The sequence below is a fragment of the Stenella coeruleoalba genome (assembly GCF_951394435.1).
Source record: "Stenella coeruleoalba genome assembly, chromosome: 12".
Lineage (NCBI taxonomy): Eukaryota > Metazoa > Chordata > Mammalia > Artiodactyla > Delphinidae > Stenella > Stenella coeruleoalba.
Genome location: NC_137158.1, coordinates 8770873 through 8794127, shown reverse-complemented (window position 1 = coordinate 8794127; position 23255 = coordinate 8770873). Strand labels below are relative to the sequence as shown.

The following is a 23255-nucleotide window of genomic DNA, read 5'->3' as shown; positions in this document are numbered from 1 at the left end:
TGTTCCCTCTATACCCAGCTTGGTGAGCATTTTTATCATGAATGGATGCCAAAGTTTGTCAAATGCTTTTTCTGCATCTGTTGAGATGATCGTGTGATTTTTATCCTTTGTTTTCTTAATGTAGTGTATCACATTGATTGATTTGTGTATGTTGAACCATCTTTGTGGCACTGGAATGACTCCAACTTGATAATGGTGTCTGATTCTTTTTATGTATTATTGGATTTGGTTTGTTAATATTTTGTTAAGGATTTTTGCATCTATATTCATCTAAGATATGGGCCTGTAATTTTTTTTTTTCATAGTGTCTTTGTCTGGTTTTGGTATCAGGGTGATGGTAGCCTCATAGAATGAATTTGGGAGTGTTCCCTCCTCTTCAATTTTTGGGAATAGTTTGAGAAGGATAGGTATAAGTTCTTCTTTGTATGTTTGGTAGAATTCCCCAGTGAAGACATCTGGTCCTGGACTTTTGTTTGTAAGGATTTTAAAAAAATTACAGATTCTATTTCACTTCTAGTGATCTGTTTGTTCAAATTATCTGTTTCTTCTTGACCCGGTCTTGTCAGTCTGTATGTTTCTGGAAACGTGTTCATTTATTCTAGGTTCAATTTGTTGGTGTTATTGTCACCTCCTCTCTTCAGAACTCTATCCTTCAACCTCCCCATCTTTGCTTATGAAAACCTTAAATGCCTTCAGGTCCCTCCTTATGTATTCCATGTTATATGATCCCCTTGTTGATGACCTTAGCCAGAAGTATATCTTTCTCATCTCAACTGCTGTCGTATTTATTTTCAAAAACATTTTTCAGCTTAGATACTGTCCTATACACTAAACATTTTTGTATCTTCCGTACTATCTTTCTTGAAGCACATGAATGTGCTGTACAAAGATATGCTGACTTAAAAAATGAGTAAATGACTAGTTGCCAGTCTGCTAACTCCAAGTCCACTGCTTTCCCCTTTCACCATTCTGCCTCTGCCTTTGGTGTGATTTGGATGAGTGTTGCCCACTCATATTTAACCACATTCTTGGCACTAAGTCTGGAACTGCATGGCCTAGTCTACACAAAGTTAGGGGAATTTCTGATTTTGTCACAGCTCAGAACCTCCAGCTCAGCAACCAGGAAGTTTCACCTAGAGGAGGTCCCTTATGATGGTAGAGAACAACATGTCATCATAAACTGAAAAGAAGGACGAGATCTGTGAATTCAAGTATTTCTTTAAATCTTTGTTGCTACTGACTAGACAAAAAGCTTAATGAATCACCTCTCCTATTAAAGAATTTATATTTGAAGGGCTAGTTTTTAGGCAATGTATATAAAATTTAATCATAATTCAGTTTGCAAAATATTAAGCCTTGTGCCATTCTCCTTAATATAGAGTCAAGTTCCATAGTTTGTCATTAAAATTCTCTCTCGGAGGAAAAGGTAGTTGTCTGCTATTAGTTTTTGTTTAGTTCTTCTGAATGGCTTAAGTACCTTATTAATATTTGTCAATAACCTAGCAAAGTAAGTAGAAATCTCTAGCCCTACTAAAAGAGTAGAGAGTTGGGGCCAAAATTCCTTGGTTTAATGTGTTGTCAGCTGGACCCTACTCTAGCTTAGGGGATAGAATTATACCTCAGAGTCCTATTGAAAAGAATTGGATAATGATGAATCTAGGCAGATGTAAGACAACTTACACTCACACAACTCAGTTTGCCTTGAAACAATGCAGAGGTATTTTACGTTGAGAAATATGGATTGTCCTAGGGCCTTTCATGTTCTGCTTAACAGATTAAAAAAAACCTTTAACTTTTTATTTCTCTGCTTGTATTTTTTTTTCGTGTCACATACTGTAAGCCCATTATGGGGAGGAGAATATCTGGTTCCCGTAGAATATTTCCTTAGTGCTTGGCTTATATTGGGACTTGAAAAATGTTTGCTGACGGACTAAATTAAAACATTAGTCACATATGTTTTGTTCACAGGTATTCAAAGTGAAGAATGATTCCAGGTATGAAAATGAGAGATGTGTGGAAATCAGCATTTTAGATGTATAACGAGAGTGACTTTTACCAGGGAACTCTGCCAATCTTCCTTCAAAATAATTAGCATGGAAATTAGAATTCATATTGTATGCCCCCAAACGGTTGTCGTATAGATGATTATTAGTGCACAGGTGGTGTTTATGTGGAAGCACAGATGTGTTCAGAAACCTCTGATCTGGGTGACACTCTGTCACAACCCAGCCTGTATTCACACGTGAATTCCATTCCATTCCCCCTTATCCTGCACCACAACTGCATCGTGCGTACTTACACAGGTGTACCTATTTATCCAGACAGAATTACATTTTTGAGAAAATAGCTTAATGAATTACTTTGCATTTGCAATAAGTAACTTTAATGAACTATCTAAACAAAGGATATAGGTTTCCTGGTTAGCCATATAATTAAAATTTCACAAGGCGGTTAAGGTATGAATTATTTTTGAGAATCAAAGAATCACCCACATAGAATGCATGCCTAGTTTGATACCAATTCACAAAGGACTTAGTGAATAACATTGTATGAGTGGTCTCTTTTATTTTGAGAGTCAGGGAAGGGGAGGCACCTTTTCTTATTCTGGTAAAACTTTTATCTGGTCACTGAGGAAAAAAAATCACATTTCCTATGTGATATTTTGTCATACACATGAATATGTAACTGCATATAGAAACGGCTGCCAGTTTTGGGAGGAACAGTAGAAAGTTTGCTTCTGGATCTGTTTCTATAACAAGCATACAAGTAGGGTAAGTTTTGAGTTCTTATGAAAATTTATTAGTCGAGTTCTGAAGTTTTCTAGTACATGTAGGAAGTGAGTTTATGCAGTTTTAATTTCTAGGTCTGTCTTCTTTTCTATTCATCTTTAGTACAAATGTTCAATCACCACATGCATGGGTTACCTGCTTAGAAAATCATGATTCATTCTGGAGAGATGCTGCATTCTCCAAGGAGGCTGACCAGGATAGCAGAGAAAGTCCTTATTTTAGAGTCAGGAACATTGGGAATGTCAGCTCTGACGTTTACTAGCTGTGCGACCTGGCAAATGATTTAACCCCTCTGAGCCCCTTTACCCGTGTGTGACTGGCCTCCAAGAGCTGTTGGGGGCATGCCAGGTACTTAGTAGTCATTAAGGAAAAGGTTGTTCCATTCTTTCATCTTCCTTTTACAGTTTCCTCTGCAGGTTGGAACAGAACCAAGATAAAATCCCTCCCAAGCAAACAAGACTATTATGATGCAAAACAAAGTGTTTGATTAAAGTGATTTCCTTAGCTGCAAGCTATTGTGTGGTTTGGAAAGCAGTTCTTTTGTAGGATGTCAATATGCAATTGTTAAATAATTCACACCAAGAACACGCAGATCAGCATAGTTTTCATACAATTTGTAGATAACTTTCCACCCTAAAATATGTCTTGATTTAGCTGCTCACTTTCTTTTCATCTCTCTGAATTCGTTTTTCCAGTGTCCACATTTTCTGGAGAAAAGGCATAGTAGGGTTGAGGGAAACAAGAAAAATGGAGGAAGAGGAGAATTCCAGGGCCTGTGAGAAGGGGCACCAATGCAGGAATGTCAAAGCTTGATGTCTTATTTTCACCCCTTTATAAAATTTTGGTTAACTTTGCCTTCGTCTGTGGGGAGAAGGAAAGGACTTCATCTTTCATTCCTTCCAACTCTGACCTTCCATCCAGTAACTTCAACTCTGGTTGCTTCTGTAACAATGGGAAAAATGTGTCTAACTTGATTCTAGATCCAGTAGATGGAGTCATTTTGGCAGGAGGGATGGAGTGCAAATCACCATTGGATGAAAGAAAAGAGATTACCTTACATTAAGCTACTTTATATTTAGATGACATTATGTTTAGATTTGGGAACTGGACATGTGCAGAATGTCAGGAGAATCAACTGACCAAGAAACATGGATCCAAATAGAAATGCCTGACAAGGAACTTCCTCATCGAAGAGGGGCCAGAGTGGCACGTGGTGGCAGGCTTCCTGTGGGGTACATCTTTTTTTTTTTTTTTTTTTTAACCTTCTCACCTGAGGCTTTCAGATTCAGACCTGGCCAGTATTCCTTTGTTCTGTTTCTCTCCTGTTCTTCTTTCTCCCTTAACACCTGCTAAAAGGTAAGAAGTTGTCAAGACACACCTGACTTTCAATTGTCTAGGAATTTTATATCTCTTCAACCAATGAATTAGTTAAACTGAAATATTTTTTATTACCTTGTTTTTTCCTGAGTCCTAAATTTCTCTCATTCCCTCCACTTCCAGACCTTCCTATTTCCATTTTAAGCTGTGACACTCCGTGGCAAATGTCTAGCGCGCATATTCTCCCAGGACCCAATTTTCCTTTCTCTGCTTTATTCCTGGTGCCGCCTCTGTTTCTAATCTTTTCCCGTGTGAAGTGTCAGTGCATATGTCCTCTGGGATCCCATCCAGACTCTGACACTTATTGGCTTGTGCCTAGGACAGTTTCCTGTTCTCTCTGAGACTCATTTTAACAGAATCTACCTCTTGAACGTTGTGGTGAGGACAGAAATAGAAAGTCAGTGCCAGTGATGGGTTTCCTGCCCAGGGCTGTGCTGGAGCAGTGCAGAGCTAAAGTCATCTACATCCAATGATAGGAGAAAAGTGGGAAGGGTTTGCAGCCCGTTTCCATTGGAAAAAAAAATGGTATTCAGGAACAAAAGTCCTGGTCCGCTGAGATCAACCAGGTCAAGTTGGTGACCAGACACTTAACCATTGCACCACACTTACAAACTCATCTCCTTTTTAAACGACCTGCTTCTGTGCTCCAAAGAGACCTGAACTGACTGGCTGCTGTCTTTCCCCAGTTTGAACTCCAGTGGATGCTGATTCATTGTGACCCACTGCGACCCAGGAGAGAAACTTGCCAGGAGCTGCCAACGAGGGTAACAGCGAGTCCCTGGACCACCTGCAAAGACCACTTCCACCCCGCGTAGCTCTCGCCACCTCCTCAAAATCCCCCCCTCCCCACTCTCTTTCTCTAAAGAATCCAGGCTTTGCAGCACAGACCAGATAGACAGTAAGGAAGCACGGGTCCCACCCACAGCTGGGCGGGTAGAAACCACCTTGGGGCGGGGGTGTCTGTTTCTACCTTGGGTGGCTTACGACCCTCCCTCCTCCCCTCGCAAACATCTCCGCAAGAACACTGCCGGTCGCAGCCCTCAGTGGCACGCAGGCCGTCGCCTTGGCTCCTAGGACAGCAGGATGCTGCCCTGGGGCGGGAGGGGCGCGTGCAGAACCGGCCTGAGCGGCCGCGGGGAAGGGGTTAAAAGGGACTGTTGTCATTCTATCCGTCCTGCCGGCCCCGCAAGCTCTCCTCCAATCCCCAGGACCCTCTCCGGGGCCACTCACAAACAGGAGGAATTTAGGCCTCTCTGTCTGGGGGCGCTCTTTGTGGGGACAAGCGCCACTGTGCGCGCGTGGAGGGCGGGCCCGGGGATTAGCGGCGCGCGGCGGGGATGGCCTGGTCGGCGCGGGACCGCGGGGCCCTCGGGCTGGGACTGCTGCTGTCGGGGCTCTGCCTGTGCGTGGCTCAAGTAAGTTGCGCGCGGGTTTAGGGGGACGCCTTCCCACTGTCTCCCCATCTTTTCTTCTCCAGCCCAGCGAGACCACCGACCTGGTAAGCCAGGGGGCGCAGCCGTCGGGGGAGCCTCAGGGAAGGTGCCGAGCACCCCGTGGGCTGCCGGGCCCCGCGCAGCCTGCGGCGAGCACGGTGGGAGGCGGGGGCCCTAGGTGACCCCTACGGTCCCGGAAAGGGCGCCCCCTCGCCCACCGGGCCCCCATACTGCAGGCTCAGGCGGTGGAGGCCGGCGGAGGCTGGAGGCCGGGGTTTAATTTTCAGCCTGACTGCCCCTCCCCCCTTCCCCTGCCCCTTCCCCCTCCCCCCTTCCCTCCCCTCCCTCCTTCCCCTCCCTTCCCCTCCCCTCCCCTTTCCCCTTCCATCCCCTCCCCCTTTCCCTCCCCCGCTCCTCCCCCGTCCCCTCCCCCTCTCCTCCCCCGTCCCCTCCCCCTCCTGGCGCGGTCCAGGGCAGCCCAGCGTGAGTAGGCGGTGTTCCAGCAAACTTTGCATCCCGCCCACTGTGCCCGCTGGTCAGGGTGGACCCGCGGCCCGGACTCGCCTCGAAATTTCGGCAGCTTCCCGAAGGCTCGGCGTCTCCTCCCTCCGCCCAGGACAGGACCCCGCGGGGGCAGGGGAGCCAGCGCCGTTTGAGGTTTCACTTACAAAGACCCCATTGTAACCTGTCTGGTCCCCGGAGTTTAGAAAAACCAAGTTTCCTTTCATCAGAATGAAGCTTTTTTCTTTCTTTCTTTCTTTATATTTAGAAGAGAGACAGAGAAAAAAAATCTCACATTCCTTAAGCAACGTGTGCAAACTATTTCAGAGGCCAGCCTTCCCTCTAACACCATCAAAGCTGAGCTGTTTGCAGCCGATAAAAGGGGTCACACCCTAGGGTCAGCCTGAAATTTGGGGTGTTTTTGAAGCGAGGTGCCCAGACCTCCTGCAAGAGAATCGCTGCAGGCGGATCTGAAAGAGGGCCAGGCGCTCGCTGGGTTTCACCGCTTTCCCCACCCGCCCCCATCCTCCCTTGTCTTTCCCTGAGAGGATTCCCCCAGCTTTCTCCTGAGCACAGGAAGGTCTACAGAATGACACTGTAGTTGATCTGGGCTGGAGCGCCTCCGCTCCTACCTGTTCCACTTTGGCCAAAACACTGACCCGCAATCACCGATTAAATCGAGGTATTCAGTGACCACCAGCTTCAAGATCGAATCCCTTGAGGAAGAGGTCCCCTCTTCCTCACAAGCCCCCTTCGGTTGAATGCTCTGTAGACGTGAGGACTCCACCCTGGGGGCCTGGACTGTGCTCTAACCTCACTGTCAGCCTCACTGAGAACCTTGAGGAGGGGAAGAAGTTCCCTTGGAAGTTCGATCCCCCCGTGTTATGTTGGGTTCAAACCCCGGCCTCTGCAGGGCAATGCCTTTACCGGGCCACGCGGGGGGCCTTCGGCCCTGGTGTCCAGTTTCGCGTCGTTGCCCCACGTACTCCACTAATCCATGTGCGCTCTCTTGTCAGAGGGGACCCCCGGGTGAGCAGGGTCCTCCGGGGCCGCCGGGCCCCCCTGGAGTCCCGGGCATCGACGGCATCGACGTAAGTGTCACCTTCCCCAGCGGCTCGGGTGGGTTCTTTGAGAGCGCACGGAGCCCCCCACCCAAAGGCGGGATGGGACGTGGGTGAGCCTGGAAGCCTGGGAATTTCGGAGGGAGGAGGTCACGTGTCCTGTGACCCCAGTTGGTCATGGACCAGCACCGTTTAGCCCGTCCCCGTCCCCGATTTGTGAGGGATTCTCCCGGAGGGGTCCCCAGCGCACCCCTCTCACGGACTGCTCTCCCTTTCCTCCTGTCCTCCAGGGTGACCGAGGTCCGAAGGGTCCCCCGGGCCCCCCGGTAAGTGGATCAGCGCCTTGGCCCTCCACTTCCTTCCTTCCGACGTGGTCTGCAGCCACGTGCGTTAGAAGAGTCTCAACTCTGCCCCCTTTTCTCTCCTTTTTTCTCTCCCTGCCTCGCGACCTCCCTGCCCAGGGCCCCCCGGGAGAGCCGGGAAAGCCGGGAGCTCCGGGCAAACCTGGCACTCCGGGCGCAGACGTGAGTAGTGGGAACTGGGGGCGCGCAGCCGGGCCCAAGGCGTGTGTGTGTGTGTGTGTGTGTGTGTGTGTGTGTGTGTGTGCGCGCGCGCGTGTAGAGAGGCGCAGGCTGCAGGGATGGGGGTGACCGTGGTCCCAGCTGCAGCAGGGCTGTGGCCCTGAACTTGGCCTTGCGCGCGGGCTTGGCACGGACGTGGCCGTTTCTGCGCATGGGTCTTCGAGGGTGGAGGCTCAGCGCAGCTCCCTGGGGAGAGCACGCAGCGCTGGCATTTCCTGCTCTCGGAAAACATAGGTGGGTACCGGTTCCTGCCTCTAACCGTCCACTCCCCTGCTCAGCCGGTGCCGGGGAGGAGGGATCCGACTGGCCTCTGCAGGGGCTTCCCAGCAAGCCGTCTCTGCCCTTGCCTTCCGGCACCCCCTAAATGCATTTAGAAAAGGAACCTGCAGGGGAAGGTTCTTGGGGTTCTCCTAAATCCCAAGGAAAAGAGAAGAGAAAGATGCTCTTGAGGGGAGGGTCTGAAGTGAGTGGGGGTGGGTGGAAGCAGGGCTGGGGCAGGGAACTGGTCAGTACACGTGGACGAGGAAATTCAAAACTAGTCTTCTCTCTTTCCACGGGTGTTTTCTTGGCTGACGTCACCGACAGAAATAAGCTGACTAGGGTTGCCTGAAGACCGGGAAGCAGCAGCCTCTCCCCAGCCTACCCCCCAGCACACCTGCCTCCCCCGCATAGGAGGGACGCTCAGATGCTGAGCTGTGTGATAAACCTAACACTAAGTAACATTTCTTCAGAGTAAAAGGACTTCAGGCCTCTCGGCTTCTCTGTCCGTACACTGGACTAATATTTATTGAGGTCTCACTGCAGGCCACTCCTTGACTTTGCCGCTGGATACGAAGTGACGTAAGACCCAGCACCTGCTCTCAGAGAACAGACAAGGCTGGGTCCCTCAAGTTGTCCTTCCAGTTACCATCTCATGTGGTTTCCCCGAACTAAGGACTTTTCTAAATCAAAAAAAAAAGCACCCGAAAACCTATGATTATAGATTCCGAGAAGTTTTGACTGGAGTTTAAGACAGAGCCTTCATTTTGAGAAAAAGAAAAACCACACAGCTGGATGTTAGTGGTTATTAAGATGTGCTTTCTTTATCGAGATTAGCATAATGAAAATATTTGTCTATGCTATTCATCGCCTTAGGAGATATCGACTTTGTTTTATGCTTCAAAGGCCCTAGTTTGAACTTTCTAGGTATGCAAAGTGGCAGTGCATGAGGTTCCCAGGGACCAATATTCGTATAATACAAACTGAAATGATATAACTCGTTGGCTATCAAGCTTTTCTTTGAAACTCCGTGAATTACTTATGACACATGATAACAAAAACGTCTGATAAATACAAGGCCACTAAGTAAACCAGTAGCCCAATACAGGTTGGATTTATTTCTGCATTCCTTTGAAACGTGGACCTTGTTTTATGTGAAAAGAAAATTGATGATTAAATGGCTATCATTATTATTGATTGTTGTGGCGGTTGAAGCATAAACCAATGGCCTGAAGTCTTGTCTCACTATTGAGTTGCCATAATTTCAGACAGAGGACTAGAATGATGGTGCTTTTGTAGCAGGTGCAACAAATTCTTCACCTGTAAAGAAGAATAAAGACAGTGCCTGGTTTTGCTTTATAAAGTAATTTCCACACTTAAACAGAAACTTGGGATAAACAAATGAAAGGTCTTCAAAATCTTCAGAAGTACAATGTAAATAACACCTACAAATAGTTTTTTTTTCTCCTTTGTCTATAGTTGCAGTACCACAGTGCAGATTTCCAAAGTTAAAAAGTGTAAAATAGTAAGGTTTCTTATATCATAGAACTTTGACCCTGGAAGGTCCTCAGGGAGACACTGATGAGGACATTGAATCAATCTTCTGGGATTGCAAAGGAAAGCAAGAGAAAAAGAGAAAGAGAAAGGAAGGAGAGATAAAGTAAGAAAGTCGTGTATGTGCCAGTATTTTGGGCATTTTTAGAACTGAGCAAAAATGAACCGTACTAATTATGAGGACAAGTAGTTCCCCCAGGGGCCCAGAGTTATTCAGTGGCTAAGGTGGTGAAAGAAACCAGATTTCTTGATTTTTCGAGTCACTTTCTTTCCAGATAGCTTTGCCTCATGCAGATAGGAATGAGGTTCTTAAATAGATGAATATTTGGAGAAAATAGGGAGAAAAAGAATGATAGTGAATTTTTGTTATCTGAATTACCAACCAAGAAATATGATATTAAAAATTCAATGGATAGTAAAAATATTTTAATTGATAGTTTATAATTACTTGTAAATATTGGTATAAATTTCATGTTCACCAAAGTTTGAAATGGAACCCCATGCAGTTTACAAACTCCTGACCTGAAAAGTTTTTTTTATTCCACTCTTTGACACATTTGACATTTTAAACAGACCTTTTACCCTAAATTGAGAATAGACCTTGAGACTAATGAAAATACTAGAAACTGGATCAGAGTTTGCTGTTTGTCTCTGGGCTTGAGAGCTAAGTAAGTGGGAAAGCGTAAGTTATCTTTCTTGGTAGGTGAACCTAAGTGTAGTGGTGGGACCTGAACCCTCCAACCTTGGTTCATGGCAAAGCTGTATTTTTTGGTAATGTTAACAAATGGTTAATCGATGGTGTTTGGAAGGATCTGAAAGGAACGTGACTTCAAGGTAATTATCCTGAATCAAGTGGATTCGTGACAGAAAAGGTAAACGAGTCATGGCAGCTAATCTTGTGGGATTATGTGTTGGGTCTCTTGAGCTGAGTGGTTGGAATGTGGGAAGGAAATTACTGTTGATGGCTGGTGTGTTCCGCCAGACAGAGGCAGGAAGTTTCAGAACACAGTTGGCTTTAATATCGGCCCGTATAGAACTTAATCTGCATAAGCATTCATATGAAAGCAATTCTTTCTGCCGCTGGCAGTATTTTCCTCTAGTCATTTCTCTGACAAATAAGAATGATTGCAAGTTGGAGTTGTATGCGTGCATCTGTAAATGTGAATTGTAGGAGACTTATGTACATCCATATAAAATCCCTCCTATCCTGCTAAGACTTTAGTAAGTTGATTCTTTTCCCTTATAGACGTGTAAAATTAAAGAGGTCAGAGCTTGGTTGTAAGCTCTGCTCCCAAAGGACAGCTGTGCTGTTATCATTCATAACTTATATTCTTATAGGCACTTTTGCTGTGGCATGCTTAGTGAGCTCTGTAAAGCAGTATTTTTTTTTCATTCGTATAGCATCCGTCTCAGATACAGAGAAGAGGAATTAGAATGAAGTACAGGAATTATAGTTAAGCCATGCTACTTTTTACAGGAAAGAGGTTAGAACATCCTCTGAATGTATACAGCTATCATCCCTGATAGATGTTATATGATTAGGATAGTGAGTAATAAAGAAACTACTCTGAAAGGTCAGTGTAAGTGGAACTAGTCAGGCAGCAAAAAGAAAATGTGAGGGGCGCTGTGAAGCACAGTGCCCGTGGCTAATACCTAGAACTTTTTGCTTGTTTATTTGCAGAACCCCTTCTGAATGAGGTTTTAAGCTCCCAGAGGGCAGGAAACATCACTTCATGTGAACTCTTCGTTAGCATCTAGTGTAGTCTGACCACACAATGATGATGATGATAAGAACAGCTAACATTAACTCAGTGTCCGCTCTGCCAGGCACTGTTGTAAACACGCTGTGTGTAATATCCCAATGAATGTTCAAAATTACCATATGAGGTAGATATTAACATTATACCTATTTTACAGATTAGGAAACTGAGGCTACATACAGTTGAGCAACTTGACCATGGTTGCACAGCAATTAAGTGCCAGAGTTGGGATTTGAACTGAAAGTAAAGATGATGTGGAAGGACAGGTGTGAAATCCCTCCACCCAACACCCAAAGTAATTTATTCAGTAGTCGTGTACTGAGAGTGTGTTAGATGTTGGGACAATGTGCTAGGATTGTAATGGACACAGTCCTGTCCTCATGGAGCTTATGCTTTTCTACATGGCTATTTCATAAAAGTTCACTGGATCATCAGACACCAGAATATATTTTCATTCATTCAAAGAGCCTCCTAGTGTTTAGACATAGTTTATCATGTCTATGGAAGACAGTATAAATAAGAAGCGACTGGAAGCAGCCTCCAGGGTATCCAGCCATTCTGCTTCCTTATTATGGAGCTGAAGTTCTACCATATACAGTAGCTACTGTCCTCCAACCTTGTCAGTTATTTCAATCACTGAGTGAAGATGGTTAGCTGGCTGTGTGTGTGGGAATTGACCAGGATTGGTCTTGGAGGGTATATGCATAGAGTGGACATCAGACGTCCCATTCGTCAGACATGCCCTGAGGTTTATACAACCCATGTGCCATGTGTGTTACCAGAGTGCCCCTGCAGGAATGGTTTGTTTGCTGAAATACAAAAGCCAACGTTCCATTACCATAGGTGCTCAGCAACTAAGATGCTGGGACCTGTTCCCAAGTTACAGCGTTACAGTTATACTGGGGAGATTGAAAATCTCAGCCTGTCAAAAACTCTTCCGTGTGTGTTTGATAACTTTATTCTTTGGTAACTTTCCAGTAATTAACATTTTCAACTCATTCTTTTCTGCTTCCTTTGATTCACTCTTTGGAGTTATGAGGGAAAATAATTGATGTAGAGAAATGTAAAAGTGGTGATCAGTGAAATAGTTTTCTATATAAGCTACATGAATGCATCTTATTGATATTTATGCAGACTAGGACAGATTAAATATGGATTTGGGTGATTATTTTTAAGTAGGGCTTTCATATTTTCAAGGAATCCATCCCTCAATTAATATCATTTTAGCCTTTTTCGAAATCTTGATAATGTATAGGTTTTATAAGGTATTTATATTGTATATGCATGCATATATGTACATATATGTATGTATACATCTATAGATACACATACACATATTTGTCTTTAGCAAGGTGTTCCCTTCAAGATTACATTATAAATGACAACATCTAAAAGTAAAGAAAAAATTACAAAGATAAAAATGCGGGCTTCCCTGGTGACGCAGTGGTTGAGAGTCCGCCTGCCGATGCAGGGGACCTGGTTCGTGCCCCGGTCCGGGAGGATCCCACATGCCGCGGAGCGGCTGGGCCCGTGAGCCATGGCGCTGAGCCTGCGCGTCCGGAGCCTGTGCTCCGCAAGGGGAGAGGCCACAACAGTGAGAGGCCCGCGTACCGCAAAAAAAAGAAACAAAAAATGCATCTTTACCTGATGTGGAAATTTGGATGTGCACGTGGTGTTATCATGCTTTGATATCTATTAAGTCGATTACTGTGAAACACAGTTATCACCATCATATGTAAAGCTAACGCGGCTATTAAAGCATCACTTCCAAACATTGTCATTTTCCCTACTAATTTTCAGTAATTGACTTAAGTTCTACATACTGAGTGGCACACATGAAAATGTATACTTAATAATAGCCGTTTTACTAAGGGACATCACCTAGAAACATACATGCTCTCAAGTGATTCAAAATTAAAAGTTAATGTATTCCATAAGCAGTCATCATTGCTAAGATGACTAGAGAGCTTTCGACGGCTCTAAGGCAATAATACGATGGATTAGTTTTAATTACTATTGAAGGAACATTTTAACTCTCAAGACGTGATTCAAAAGCTACAGAGACATACAGTGTTTTTGTTTTATAAACGAAGTCAAGGAGGTACATAAATATGGCTAAATGGCAGAGACAAGATCCGTCATCGTATCAGACTTAACCTATTAGAACACTGTAACTATTAGTTTGCATTTTTCAAAGCAGAGGCAAAAGTACTAAATTATTGAACCCTGTGAGAAACAATGCATTTAGCAGGAAGTTAGGAATAGGATAGAATTTATATCAACAGAAAGTAACTAACAGGCAGATCTTAAACATTAGCTTTCAGAAAGAATATGCAAAGGTATTTCTTTACAAATATTTAGGCAACCATCCTGTATATAATTAACAAATTAAGCAAAATTATCCACTTAGTGGTTTGCCTAAGGATGCTGTATTAGTTCTAACATCATCTTGCTTTATTAGGGATTAACGGGACCTAATGGATCTCCTGGCTCTGTTGGACCGAGAGGACAGAAAGTAAGTTAGCCACCTGGTATTAATTGCTGGTATTAATTAAGTGTGGAAGCATAATTTCATTGTGGTGTTTCCATATCAACTAACAGATTAGTTGTGAAGTAGCTGAAATACACTTGTTCAACTAAAATCGTGTTTCAGTTGAATTAAATTACATCCGAAACACCAAGATGGAGTGTTGTAATGATCTCAATATTTACCCAGTTTGCATACTTACATATTCATTCTGCTAAAAGCTAAGTACAATGGAGCTATTTTTATTTTTAGGGAGAACCTGGCGTGCCGGGACCTCGTGGATTTCCAGTAAGTAAATGTAAAGTGACGTGGTTGATAATCTCCTATCTTTAGGTAAAATTCTGCCACTGTGAAATTTTTCAATGTAGTTTTCTACATAATACACATCACAAAGGAGTTTATGACTTATCTGCTGTGATAAGCATTCTGACTATGAGTAGAGAAATTTTAGAGCAATTTGAATGTATGGTGTAAAATACATACATCTGTTTGCAGGTAGCGTTTCCCAGTAGACATCCCCCTCTCTGTCCCCACTGATGGAAAATGTTTCTTGCATAACAACAGCAAATCTAAGTATTCAGTGTTTAGACCTGGGCATCACACCACTTTCTTCACAACTGGTTTTATCTCTAATGAAATATTGGCTGTCAGATATGTCAGATATTATCACCCACCTGGTTCCCTGGCAAGTCTTTTTCTACATTGCATAATCTGGCAGACTTGTGTTATTTCAGTCTACAAGAGAACTGGGTTCTCAGGCTGCTACCTTTTTTTCTATTCTGCTCTTCATTCCTCTTTTGTTCTTGTCATGAATCTGTATTTTTCCTCCTTGTTTTCTATTCTCACTGTTTTCTTTGCCTTATTTCAGTGTCTGTCAACTTTTCCATTATAAGTCTACCTGCAGAAGTGAATATCTTGCTGGCCTTTCTCCCATATTTTCAGCTCAGAGCTCAACATCTTATAGAGATGTCTTTTTGTTTTAGATTTAGTGAAATTTATCAAACCTCTAGGTCTCTGATAATGAAATAACTTATTGATTACTTTGGTTTTGCCAAGCAGAACATTTATTCCCCAAATTGATCCACATATTAAAATGTTCAAATAGAAGTAATTTTTCAAAGAATGGCTTAAAAAAAGTCCCACTTATCATTAAAACATACTGCTCATGTGAAATTCATACTTGTTGTGGCTGCCTAGATAATTAGAAATAATAGAGAACAGACTTGAGGATATGGGGAGGGGGAAGGGTAAGCTGTGACAAAACGAGAGAGAGGCATGGACATGTAGACACTACCAAACGTAAGGTAGATAGCTAGTGGGAAGCAGCCGCATAGCACAGGGAGATCAGCTCGGTGCTTTGTGACAGCCTGGAGGGGTGGGATAGGGAGGGTGGGAGGGAGGGAGACGCAAGAGGGAAGAGATATGGGAACATATGTATATGTATAACTGATTCACTTTGTTATAAAGCAGAGACTAACACACCATTGTAAAGCAATTATACCCCAATAAAGATGTTAAAAAAATAATATCATTATCAGAGGATGTACACTGATTCCACTGGGTGCTTCATATAAGGATATTTTAGAGAAGGAGGTCTGGAAGTATAAGCTATCAGGAATATGGTATCAGAGACAGTTATGAATACAAGGGTTTCAAGCCAACAGAGGAGAGGAAACCCAAGGCCGGGAGACTGACCCCGGAAAGCATAGAGAGAATAGGGGCTCTAGGTTGCTGACGCTCAGTTTTATTAAGTTCAACAAGCGTAGAATTAGAGCTTCTTATGTACTAGGCCCTGTGCTTGGAATCCAGGCTGCGAGGCTGCGGAAGGCGTGGTTTCAACCCTTGATTACACGCAGTTCGGTGTTGCTCAAGAGATAGAAAATGTAAAGGAGTGTGAGATGGGGTGACCAGCTCTAAAATAAAATTCAGCATACTAAATTAGGATCCACTGGAGGTTATTTCATGAGTGACACCGTTTCATTTTCAGTATCTACTGGATTTGGTGTCTGCATATAGCCCTACCTGTCGAAGGGTGTGTTCCTAAACCCTTTTCTTCTCCCCCGCCTCTCTGTGCTAAAGGGAGAGAACTTTAGGAAGTTCTCCCCTAAACTAGGGAGAGGAAGTTTGGGGAACTTCCAAATATCACATTAGAAACTTTAAAGCAGTATTGTATTGCTTTTAATGTAGGTTTCTTATAAAACATGACAAGTGATAACACTTATATGCAGAATTTAAAACATGATACAAGTGAACTCATTTACAAAAGAGAAATAGGCCCACAGACATAGAAAACAAACTTATGGTTACTAAAGGGGGAAGAGGGGGAGGGATAAATTAGGAGTTTGGGATTAGTGTATACAAACTACTACATACGATATAGAAAAGCAACACGGACCTACTGTACAGCACAGGGAGCTGTATTCATCATCTTGTAATAACCTACAATGGAAAAGAGTATGAAAAAGTCTGGTTGTGCCTCTTTGTGAGTGACGGTATCTTGGTTTTCTTTAAAAAAAAGTTTGGAAAAAATATTACTGGTTAGCTTAGACATCAAAAGAATATCTGAGGAGCTGAAGCAAATTTCTTCCGTTAGAAGTAGAGCCATGTTTGCTTTTCCTTACCCAGTCCTTTCTGTAGAATGAACATCTTATGTTTATTTAGTGATAAACTTTATTTATTTTTTTAATTAATTAATTAATTTATTTATTTTAGCTGCTTTGGGTCTTAGTTGTGGCACATGGGCTCTTCGTTGCGGCACTCAGGCTTCTCTAGCTGTGGCATACAGGCTCTCTAATTGTGGCACGTGGGCTTAGTTGCCCTGTGGCATGCGGGATCTTAGTTCCCTATTGTTTATTTTTGAACTGAGTTATTTCTGTGTCTGTATTTACACTAAGTATGGGTCACGTACCGTAACAACTTTTATTTTCATCTTTTAGGGCCGTGGTATCCCTGGACCTCCTGTAAGTATTATCTCTTGGTTTGTTTTACATAGTCTACAAAAATGGCCCATTCCTCAGATCCCGACCCTACTCTCCAGCTAACACTGTTCCCAGTGGCGTTTATAGTGTCCTACCTGAATGATCTTACGGGGCTACTATGACAGCACCCCTATTCTGCTAAAAGTATTTTATTAATTTAAGGAATTTCTGTTAATTTAATTAATTTCTATATAAGTAATTAAAATTTGGTCCAAATTTCTCGTTGGAAACCAAATCTTAGCCCAGATACGTAATTCTAAGTCAGCTTATCATACTTGATATCACTTGTCATAGATTGTAAAGGCATCCGTAAATCACCGTGTCCCTTTAATTTGTTGACTGCAGGGTCCTCCTGGGGGAGCAGGCCTCCCCGGAGAGCTTGGCCGTGTTGGACCAATTGTGAGTACACACACACACACAGCGCATTGATAAACATTTGCTGATTTAACGGAAGATGTTACTAGGGAAGGCTCATCGCCCTAGCTGTATGCTTCCCCCTGCAAATCCAAGAAACGGCAGATGAATTTCATTCTGGTTTATAATATTGATGAAGACCAGGGTGATAATGCCCCCTCATTTTTGTAGAGTGATTTAAATTTTTTCCCTGAAGTTTTCAGCTAAACTTTTCTTCCCAACTTCTAGAATTAGTGATCAAGTGGAGAAGTGTCACCTTCGCTTTACAGACTCTCAGCCAGGATTGGGGTCCAGTGTCTCTTTTATTAGTCTCTCTGCAGGAAATGAAGTGAATAGTCTAAAATTACTACCATGTACACGTATGTTAGGATCATGAAATCATAATCGAACTGACAGAACTTAACTTTAGTCAGTAAAGAGCTGAACTTCATGGAAGAAATTGCTGGTAATGTGTTTGATGTTCATATTCAATAAATATTCAAAAAACGTTGAATCATTGACGTTCTCTGAACGATAGGTAATAGTAAATCCACGGAGAGGCTGTAGGAGCTACTGTTTGACAAATTTATTTAGTGAATGATGAATGAATATGAAATGATTGTAAAATTGATTGTCAGATGCTTTTGACTTCTTATGATAGAACATTAGGAAGGAAGAGATGCGCCAGGAGTCAACTCTGGATAATAAGTCTAACTGGACTCCATTTTCATCTGAATGGCTTATTTGAATTTAGCCATCTTGACCTTCCGTCCCAATGGCAAGAGCGTGCAGTGACAGACCGAGGGATAGCTTCTGGGTGAAGAGCCCCAGGGGTGGCTGGCCCTGCAGAGGTGACGACCTTCCCTGTTGCAGCTTCAGGCAGGCGCAAGCCTTCCTTGCTGCTGTTAGCTGGGCAGCATCAGCAGTGTCGGCTGTTCTGGTTCCCCTGAAAATCAACTAGAGAAATACGTAGTGTTTCCAGTTTGTTGGCTGTCCTGGTTCCCCTGAAAATCAACTAGAGAAATACGTAGTGTTTCCAGTTTGTTGGCTGTCCTGGTTCCCCTGAAAATCAACTAGAGAAATACGTAGTGTTTCCAGTTTGTTTGCAGAGTAGATAAAGTGATCATCCTATAGAGAAGGACTGGCTTTTTCCCCCAAGTCTCCCTCTGCCTTGTCTTACTACTTTGGTGAGACCGGAACTCCTTTATTCTTCTGGCTTTGTGGAGGTAGTTGGGTTGTGGGTCCCCCATCGATTTTGGTGGCAGGTCCATGCAGGCTGAGCTCTGCAGGGTTTCTAGGAATGTCAGTTTCTCATGCCTCGCCAGTCTTACGCACTATGTTTTGACATGTGTATAACCACTGTGTCACAATTTTCAAATAACTTAGGGTGACCCTGGGAGAAGAGGACCACCGGGCCCCCCTGGTCCCCCGGGACCCAGCGTAAGTTCTTTGAAGATTGAATTTCTCTGTGCCTGAGGGTTGGGATTAAAGAAACCTAAGAACCAAAAATGGAAGTACCTTTAAGTCAAGTCATTGTCCTAAAATTCCAGAATGGCTATGATTTTTTCACTCATTCAGAGCATAGTCTTTTTAGGCCAGAACAGTAGAGAAATCACAATAATTTAAAAGATGGTTTTCACGGGGACTGGTTTACTGATTGTATTTGAAGTGCTTTGAGGCTTGTGGTTTCTCAAATGTTCAAACCTTGGACATATAAAGGGAACATTTTCAAAGGAACTCGTTTTTACGAAGGATTTACAGTTAAGTACTTTTAAAAATGCAGTTAATTAGGAGATTATCCTTATTTTTAATTTACGATTTAGAGTTCTCCATATTTTCTATTCTCTCATTTTATTTCCCTTCAGTCCCCTGAAAGAAATAATCTACTGCAATTTAGTTTTCTCCAAACAGAAGAGGCCAGGTCAAGTTTTTAGAATGTTAGCGTATTATACGCTATTTATTCCGTATAGGTTATTGAACAAGTACACTGATTGTATTTTTGTCCAATGAACTTTCTGTTGTTAGTAGTTTGAATTAAAATGTTTCACTATATTCTTAACTTTAGTATTTTCTTTACTTTAGGGAACAATTGGCTTTCATGACGGAGATCCATTGGTAAGACGTTTTCCTTTGAACAAAGTACAGTTTAGGTCAAAGACCAGGAATTCTCTTTAAAAGGTGAATTCTCTTTAAAATGACCTCACTGGAATATGTTGTATTTCTGTCTTTTACTTTACTCAGATAGCAGAGCAGTCGGCCGGACTGGTGAACTGGTCGCTTGTGTACACTCAGAAAAACCGTTTTTCATTATAGAAATGTCTTTTTTTCCATAATCTTTTTACTTTATGACTAAGACATGTTTTTTCACCAGAAGTCAAACAATCCGCTCTGAGACTTGTTTTCCTTATAGACTAATATTCAAACAATGTAGGAAAACTGCACTAAATGCAATTTTGGTCCATTTGCTGGGGGGACGTGACCCTCAGGACAGAGCTGTTGGAGTGGGGGGCGGGTGGGAGGGGACAGAGGTCAGGTCCTGGGACAGTGGCCTGTCTGCAATCATTTTATTTCTTTAACAAGTTAAATCTGAAGTAAATATGGCAAAATAGTGACATTCATTAAATCTGGGTGGCGGATACGTGGGGAAAGGGTTTGTTATGTTCTCTGTACTTTTCTGTAAGCTAGGAATATTTCCAAGTTTAAAAATAAAAGAATAAAAAAGGAAAGGGGTTAGTCAGAGTTATTTCATGAATATAATTGAATTGGGGTTCTGTAGCTGGACTCCTAAAGGATGTACCATTTTGTCATAAAGTAGAAGCTCTGGTTTACTGTCTCTCTGTCTCTCGGGCAGTGTCCCAGTTCTTGTCCACCGGGCCGCTCTGGATATCCAGGCCTGCCGGGCATGAGGGTAAGAGAATAGTTTCCATGCTGTATTCTGGTTTCTGTTTTCAAGAGTATTATCCACAGGAAAAGGAGAGCCTTTCCTTGAAGCACTGGCCTTTCTGGTGCGGAGTGCCCACTTTGATGGACTGGGCAAGTCTGTGTCTCTTATTCTGTGGTCCTTATACAGTCCTGGAGATTCCCGCTGGTACCCTGACAGACACAGATGCTTGATTATTCAGTGCTGTTCAGGGAAGAAATACCAGTGAAATGTATTGAATGGAGGGACCCTACAACACCAAATGAAGGTTCAGAAGTTTGCTCCAGTGATGAGAGATGCGGGCCAGGGACGGTACACATGATGTATGTGAAACTGGTTTAGTTAAAAAGAATTGGAAAAACTGTGCAAAATAGAGAAGAAAAGAGATTTTCCAAAAGTGTTTTTCTCTCACTCTGCCATCATAACTACTTCAAAATTGCCCATAAAAATAAGAGAATAAATACCAAAAGCTGGGGTTAAATGGCTTTCTCTCTCTAGTCCAGACCCGGGAAGTTCTGCCAAAGATCTCAAAGGCTCAAAGGCCTTGGGTTTCCCACTGTGATTTTCATGGAGGTTAGCTTTGGGGGGTTCCCATAACTGCAGAGGACTTGGGCCTGGCTTGGTGTCTTGTTTTTCACAGAGACTTGCACCCTTGGTACAAGAAAGGTTCTGAGGAAGGAAGCTCTGACAGACTTAATTTCAGAATGTTTATTTCACACTTGCCCCATGTCCCTGACCCGAAGCGCACATATGCTTAGAACAGGTGGCTTGACAGTGAAAGATGAGGATTTCTGCACATGTTCTGCAACCTTCACGGGCTGCCGCTTATAGCTTGTCACCTGCACTTAAACTGTGTACAAGAAGAGGCAGAAAGTCGTGTGTCTGGGGAAGCCCTTCTTCTGCTTCCAGGAAGGAGATGGGCACAGAGGAAGCAGAGGTTTTCAGGGGAGCCTCCAGAGAGCAGAGAGTAGCCCGTTGGGTGTGTCAGCCGTCACCTGTGGAGAGCGAGTTACTGATGCTGGAGAAGACTCCATGCCCTTCGCCCAACTGTGGGAGGGAGCTGAGGGGGGAGGGTTAGGGACTGGCTGGCAGTGAGTCATTGCCCAGTGGCTGAACTAGGTAACGGGGTGTTTGCTATTCTCGAACAGAGTTTGTCTATTAACTGAAACTGATATTTATTATATACTGTGGTCATGTAGCCCACATGGTGTTATTAAGGTCTTCTAAGGCTGTCATTTCTCTGACATAACCTTTCGGTTAGCAGCCTATGGACATAGATTTGGGGGGAGCAAGGTCATTTCGTGAGCCTTCTGACCACTTTCTGTGCCAAACTCAACACGTTTGTTTGCTTGTCTATTTATTTATTTCTGTACTTATGTACTTTTGCATTTGTTAGGGTCATAAGGGGGCTAAAGGAGAGATTGGTGAACCTGGAAGACAAGGTCACAAGGTAAGGACAATGAATATTTAGTGGGAAAATTGTGATTAGGAGGTCGTGATCACTTTCATTATAAATAATTATAAGGGGGCTTCCCTGGTGGCGCAGTGGTTGAGAGTCCACCTGCCGATGCAGGGGACGCGGGTTCGTGCCCCGGTCCGGGAAGATCCCACATGCCGCGGAGCGGCTGGGCCCATGAGCCATGGCCGCTGAGCCTGCGCATCCGGAGCCTGTGCTCTGCAATGGGAGAGGCCACAACAGTGAGAGGCCCGTGTACCGGAAAAAAAAAAAAAAAAAGAATTATAAGGGATAATAAAGGCATACTATTTTACCCTTCCTTTTCCAGTGATGATTAACAAGTTCTCAGTGGATGCAAGAATATTCTGATTAAGCATCATATTCTATCATTGTTCAGTTACAAAAAAAAGAACAAAGAAAGCGCCATACACTTTCATTCTTTCCTGTGTTGCTGCCCCTTGTACCCCTTGCTTTCCTTTTCAAATCAGTCACACTCAGCTCTTTTCCTTGATGGTTTTGATAGTCAAGTGTTATTCTAGCTGGTTGTTCCACTCCACTAAGCAAAATTTTTATGACAGGAGTAAAATTTCATGACAAGTGTTGCTGAGACTAGCAAACAGGGAAGTTGGTAATTGGCTCATAGCCTCTCATCTTAAGTTCTGAAATAATTTATCTGTTTCTGACCTAATTTCAGTGTAACTTAGATTTTGAGTAATCTGGAAGTTAGCAATTGGCACTTATATTATATTCTGGGTAGAAACTGAAATCCACAGCACAACTTGCTTTGGGGCTGGCATGTCCTACGGAAAATCCAAGGCTGAAATTTAAAGTAAGGTGACCTATTTGCCTTTTCTTTTCATCCATTAGGATGAAATCTCTTTAGAGTAACTAAGAATTTGACTTCTTGTACGGTAGAATTTTAGTTCCGGTTAATTCCATAATATTTTACAAAGTCAAACTGTTCTTATCAATGTGGGTCTTCTAGACTTTGTTGAATATGTCCTTCTACACCATTATTGGATGGCAGAAGTCTTTTTCTTTAGAAGTTAAGAGCTTGAGAGGCAATTTATTAATACCTTCAGGCAGGCATTAATATTCCTTATTTTTTGGCCATGCCGCAGGGCTTGTAGGATCTTATTGCCCCGGCCAGGGATCGAACCTGGGCCCTTGGCAGTGAAAGCACGGAGTCCTAACCACTGGACCGCCAGGGAATTCCCAGGCATTAATATTCTTGAACTCCTTAGGTAAAGCTGTTGAACAATCTCAGATAATGAGGATAAATAAGCCAATTTCCAGTACCTTATTACAGTATGAACATTCATTTAAAAAGTCTTTTATTACTTAGGCTCTGAATAGTTAAGGCATTTTATTTATCTGGCATATAACAGCTGGATTCTTGACGTCAAATTGGAGAAAATAGAAAAAAAAAATCAAGTACTTTGGAAATTTCTCTGTGTGCTCATTCCTCCATTGAATTTTTCAATTCGTAATTTAAAAAAACCAACAAATATTTATTAAGTACCCACTATGTGCCAGGTTTATTCTAAGCGCTAAGGGCGCAGAAATGAAAAATGTCCAATATGGCTAAATTAAGTATGACATACCCATATAATAGACTATCATCTAACCTCAAAAACAAGTGTGTAGGAATATTAAATCACACCAAA

General features: G+C 43.1%; 1 protein-coding gene across 2 annotated transcripts in view; it reads left to right on the top strand.

The window, feature by feature from the left end:
* The first annotated feature begins 5472 nt into the window (after nucleotides 1–5472).
* COL9A1 (collagen type IX alpha 1 chain) overlaps nucleotides 5473–23255 on the top strand; it is a 68528-nt gene continuing 50745 nt past the window's right edge. For both annotated transcript variants that reach the window (XR_013830892.1, XM_079939826.1), the window contains exons 1-12: nucleotides 5473–5581; nucleotides 7117–7191; nucleotides 7452–7487; nucleotides 7623–7685; nucleotides 13776–13829; nucleotides 14094–14129; nucleotides 16778–16801; nucleotides 17165–17218; nucleotides 18599–18652; nucleotides 19295–19327; nucleotides 20064–20120; nucleotides 21529–21582. Coding sequence is in view for 1 of the 2 variants with exons in the window: in XM_079939826.1 (XP_079795952.1) it covers nucleotides 5504–5581; nucleotides 7117–7191; nucleotides 7452–7487; nucleotides 7623–7685; nucleotides 13776–13829; nucleotides 14094–14129; nucleotides 16778–16801; nucleotides 17165–17218; nucleotides 18599–18652; nucleotides 19295–19327; nucleotides 20064–20120; nucleotides 21529–21582 (618 nt within the window). In the remaining variant the exon portion in view is untranslated. The remainder of the gene's footprint in view (nucleotides 5582–7116; nucleotides 7192–7451; nucleotides 7488–7622; nucleotides 7686–13775; nucleotides 13830–14093; nucleotides 14130–16777; nucleotides 16802–17164; nucleotides 17219–18598; nucleotides 18653–19294; nucleotides 19328–20063; nucleotides 20121–21528; nucleotides 21583–23255) is intronic.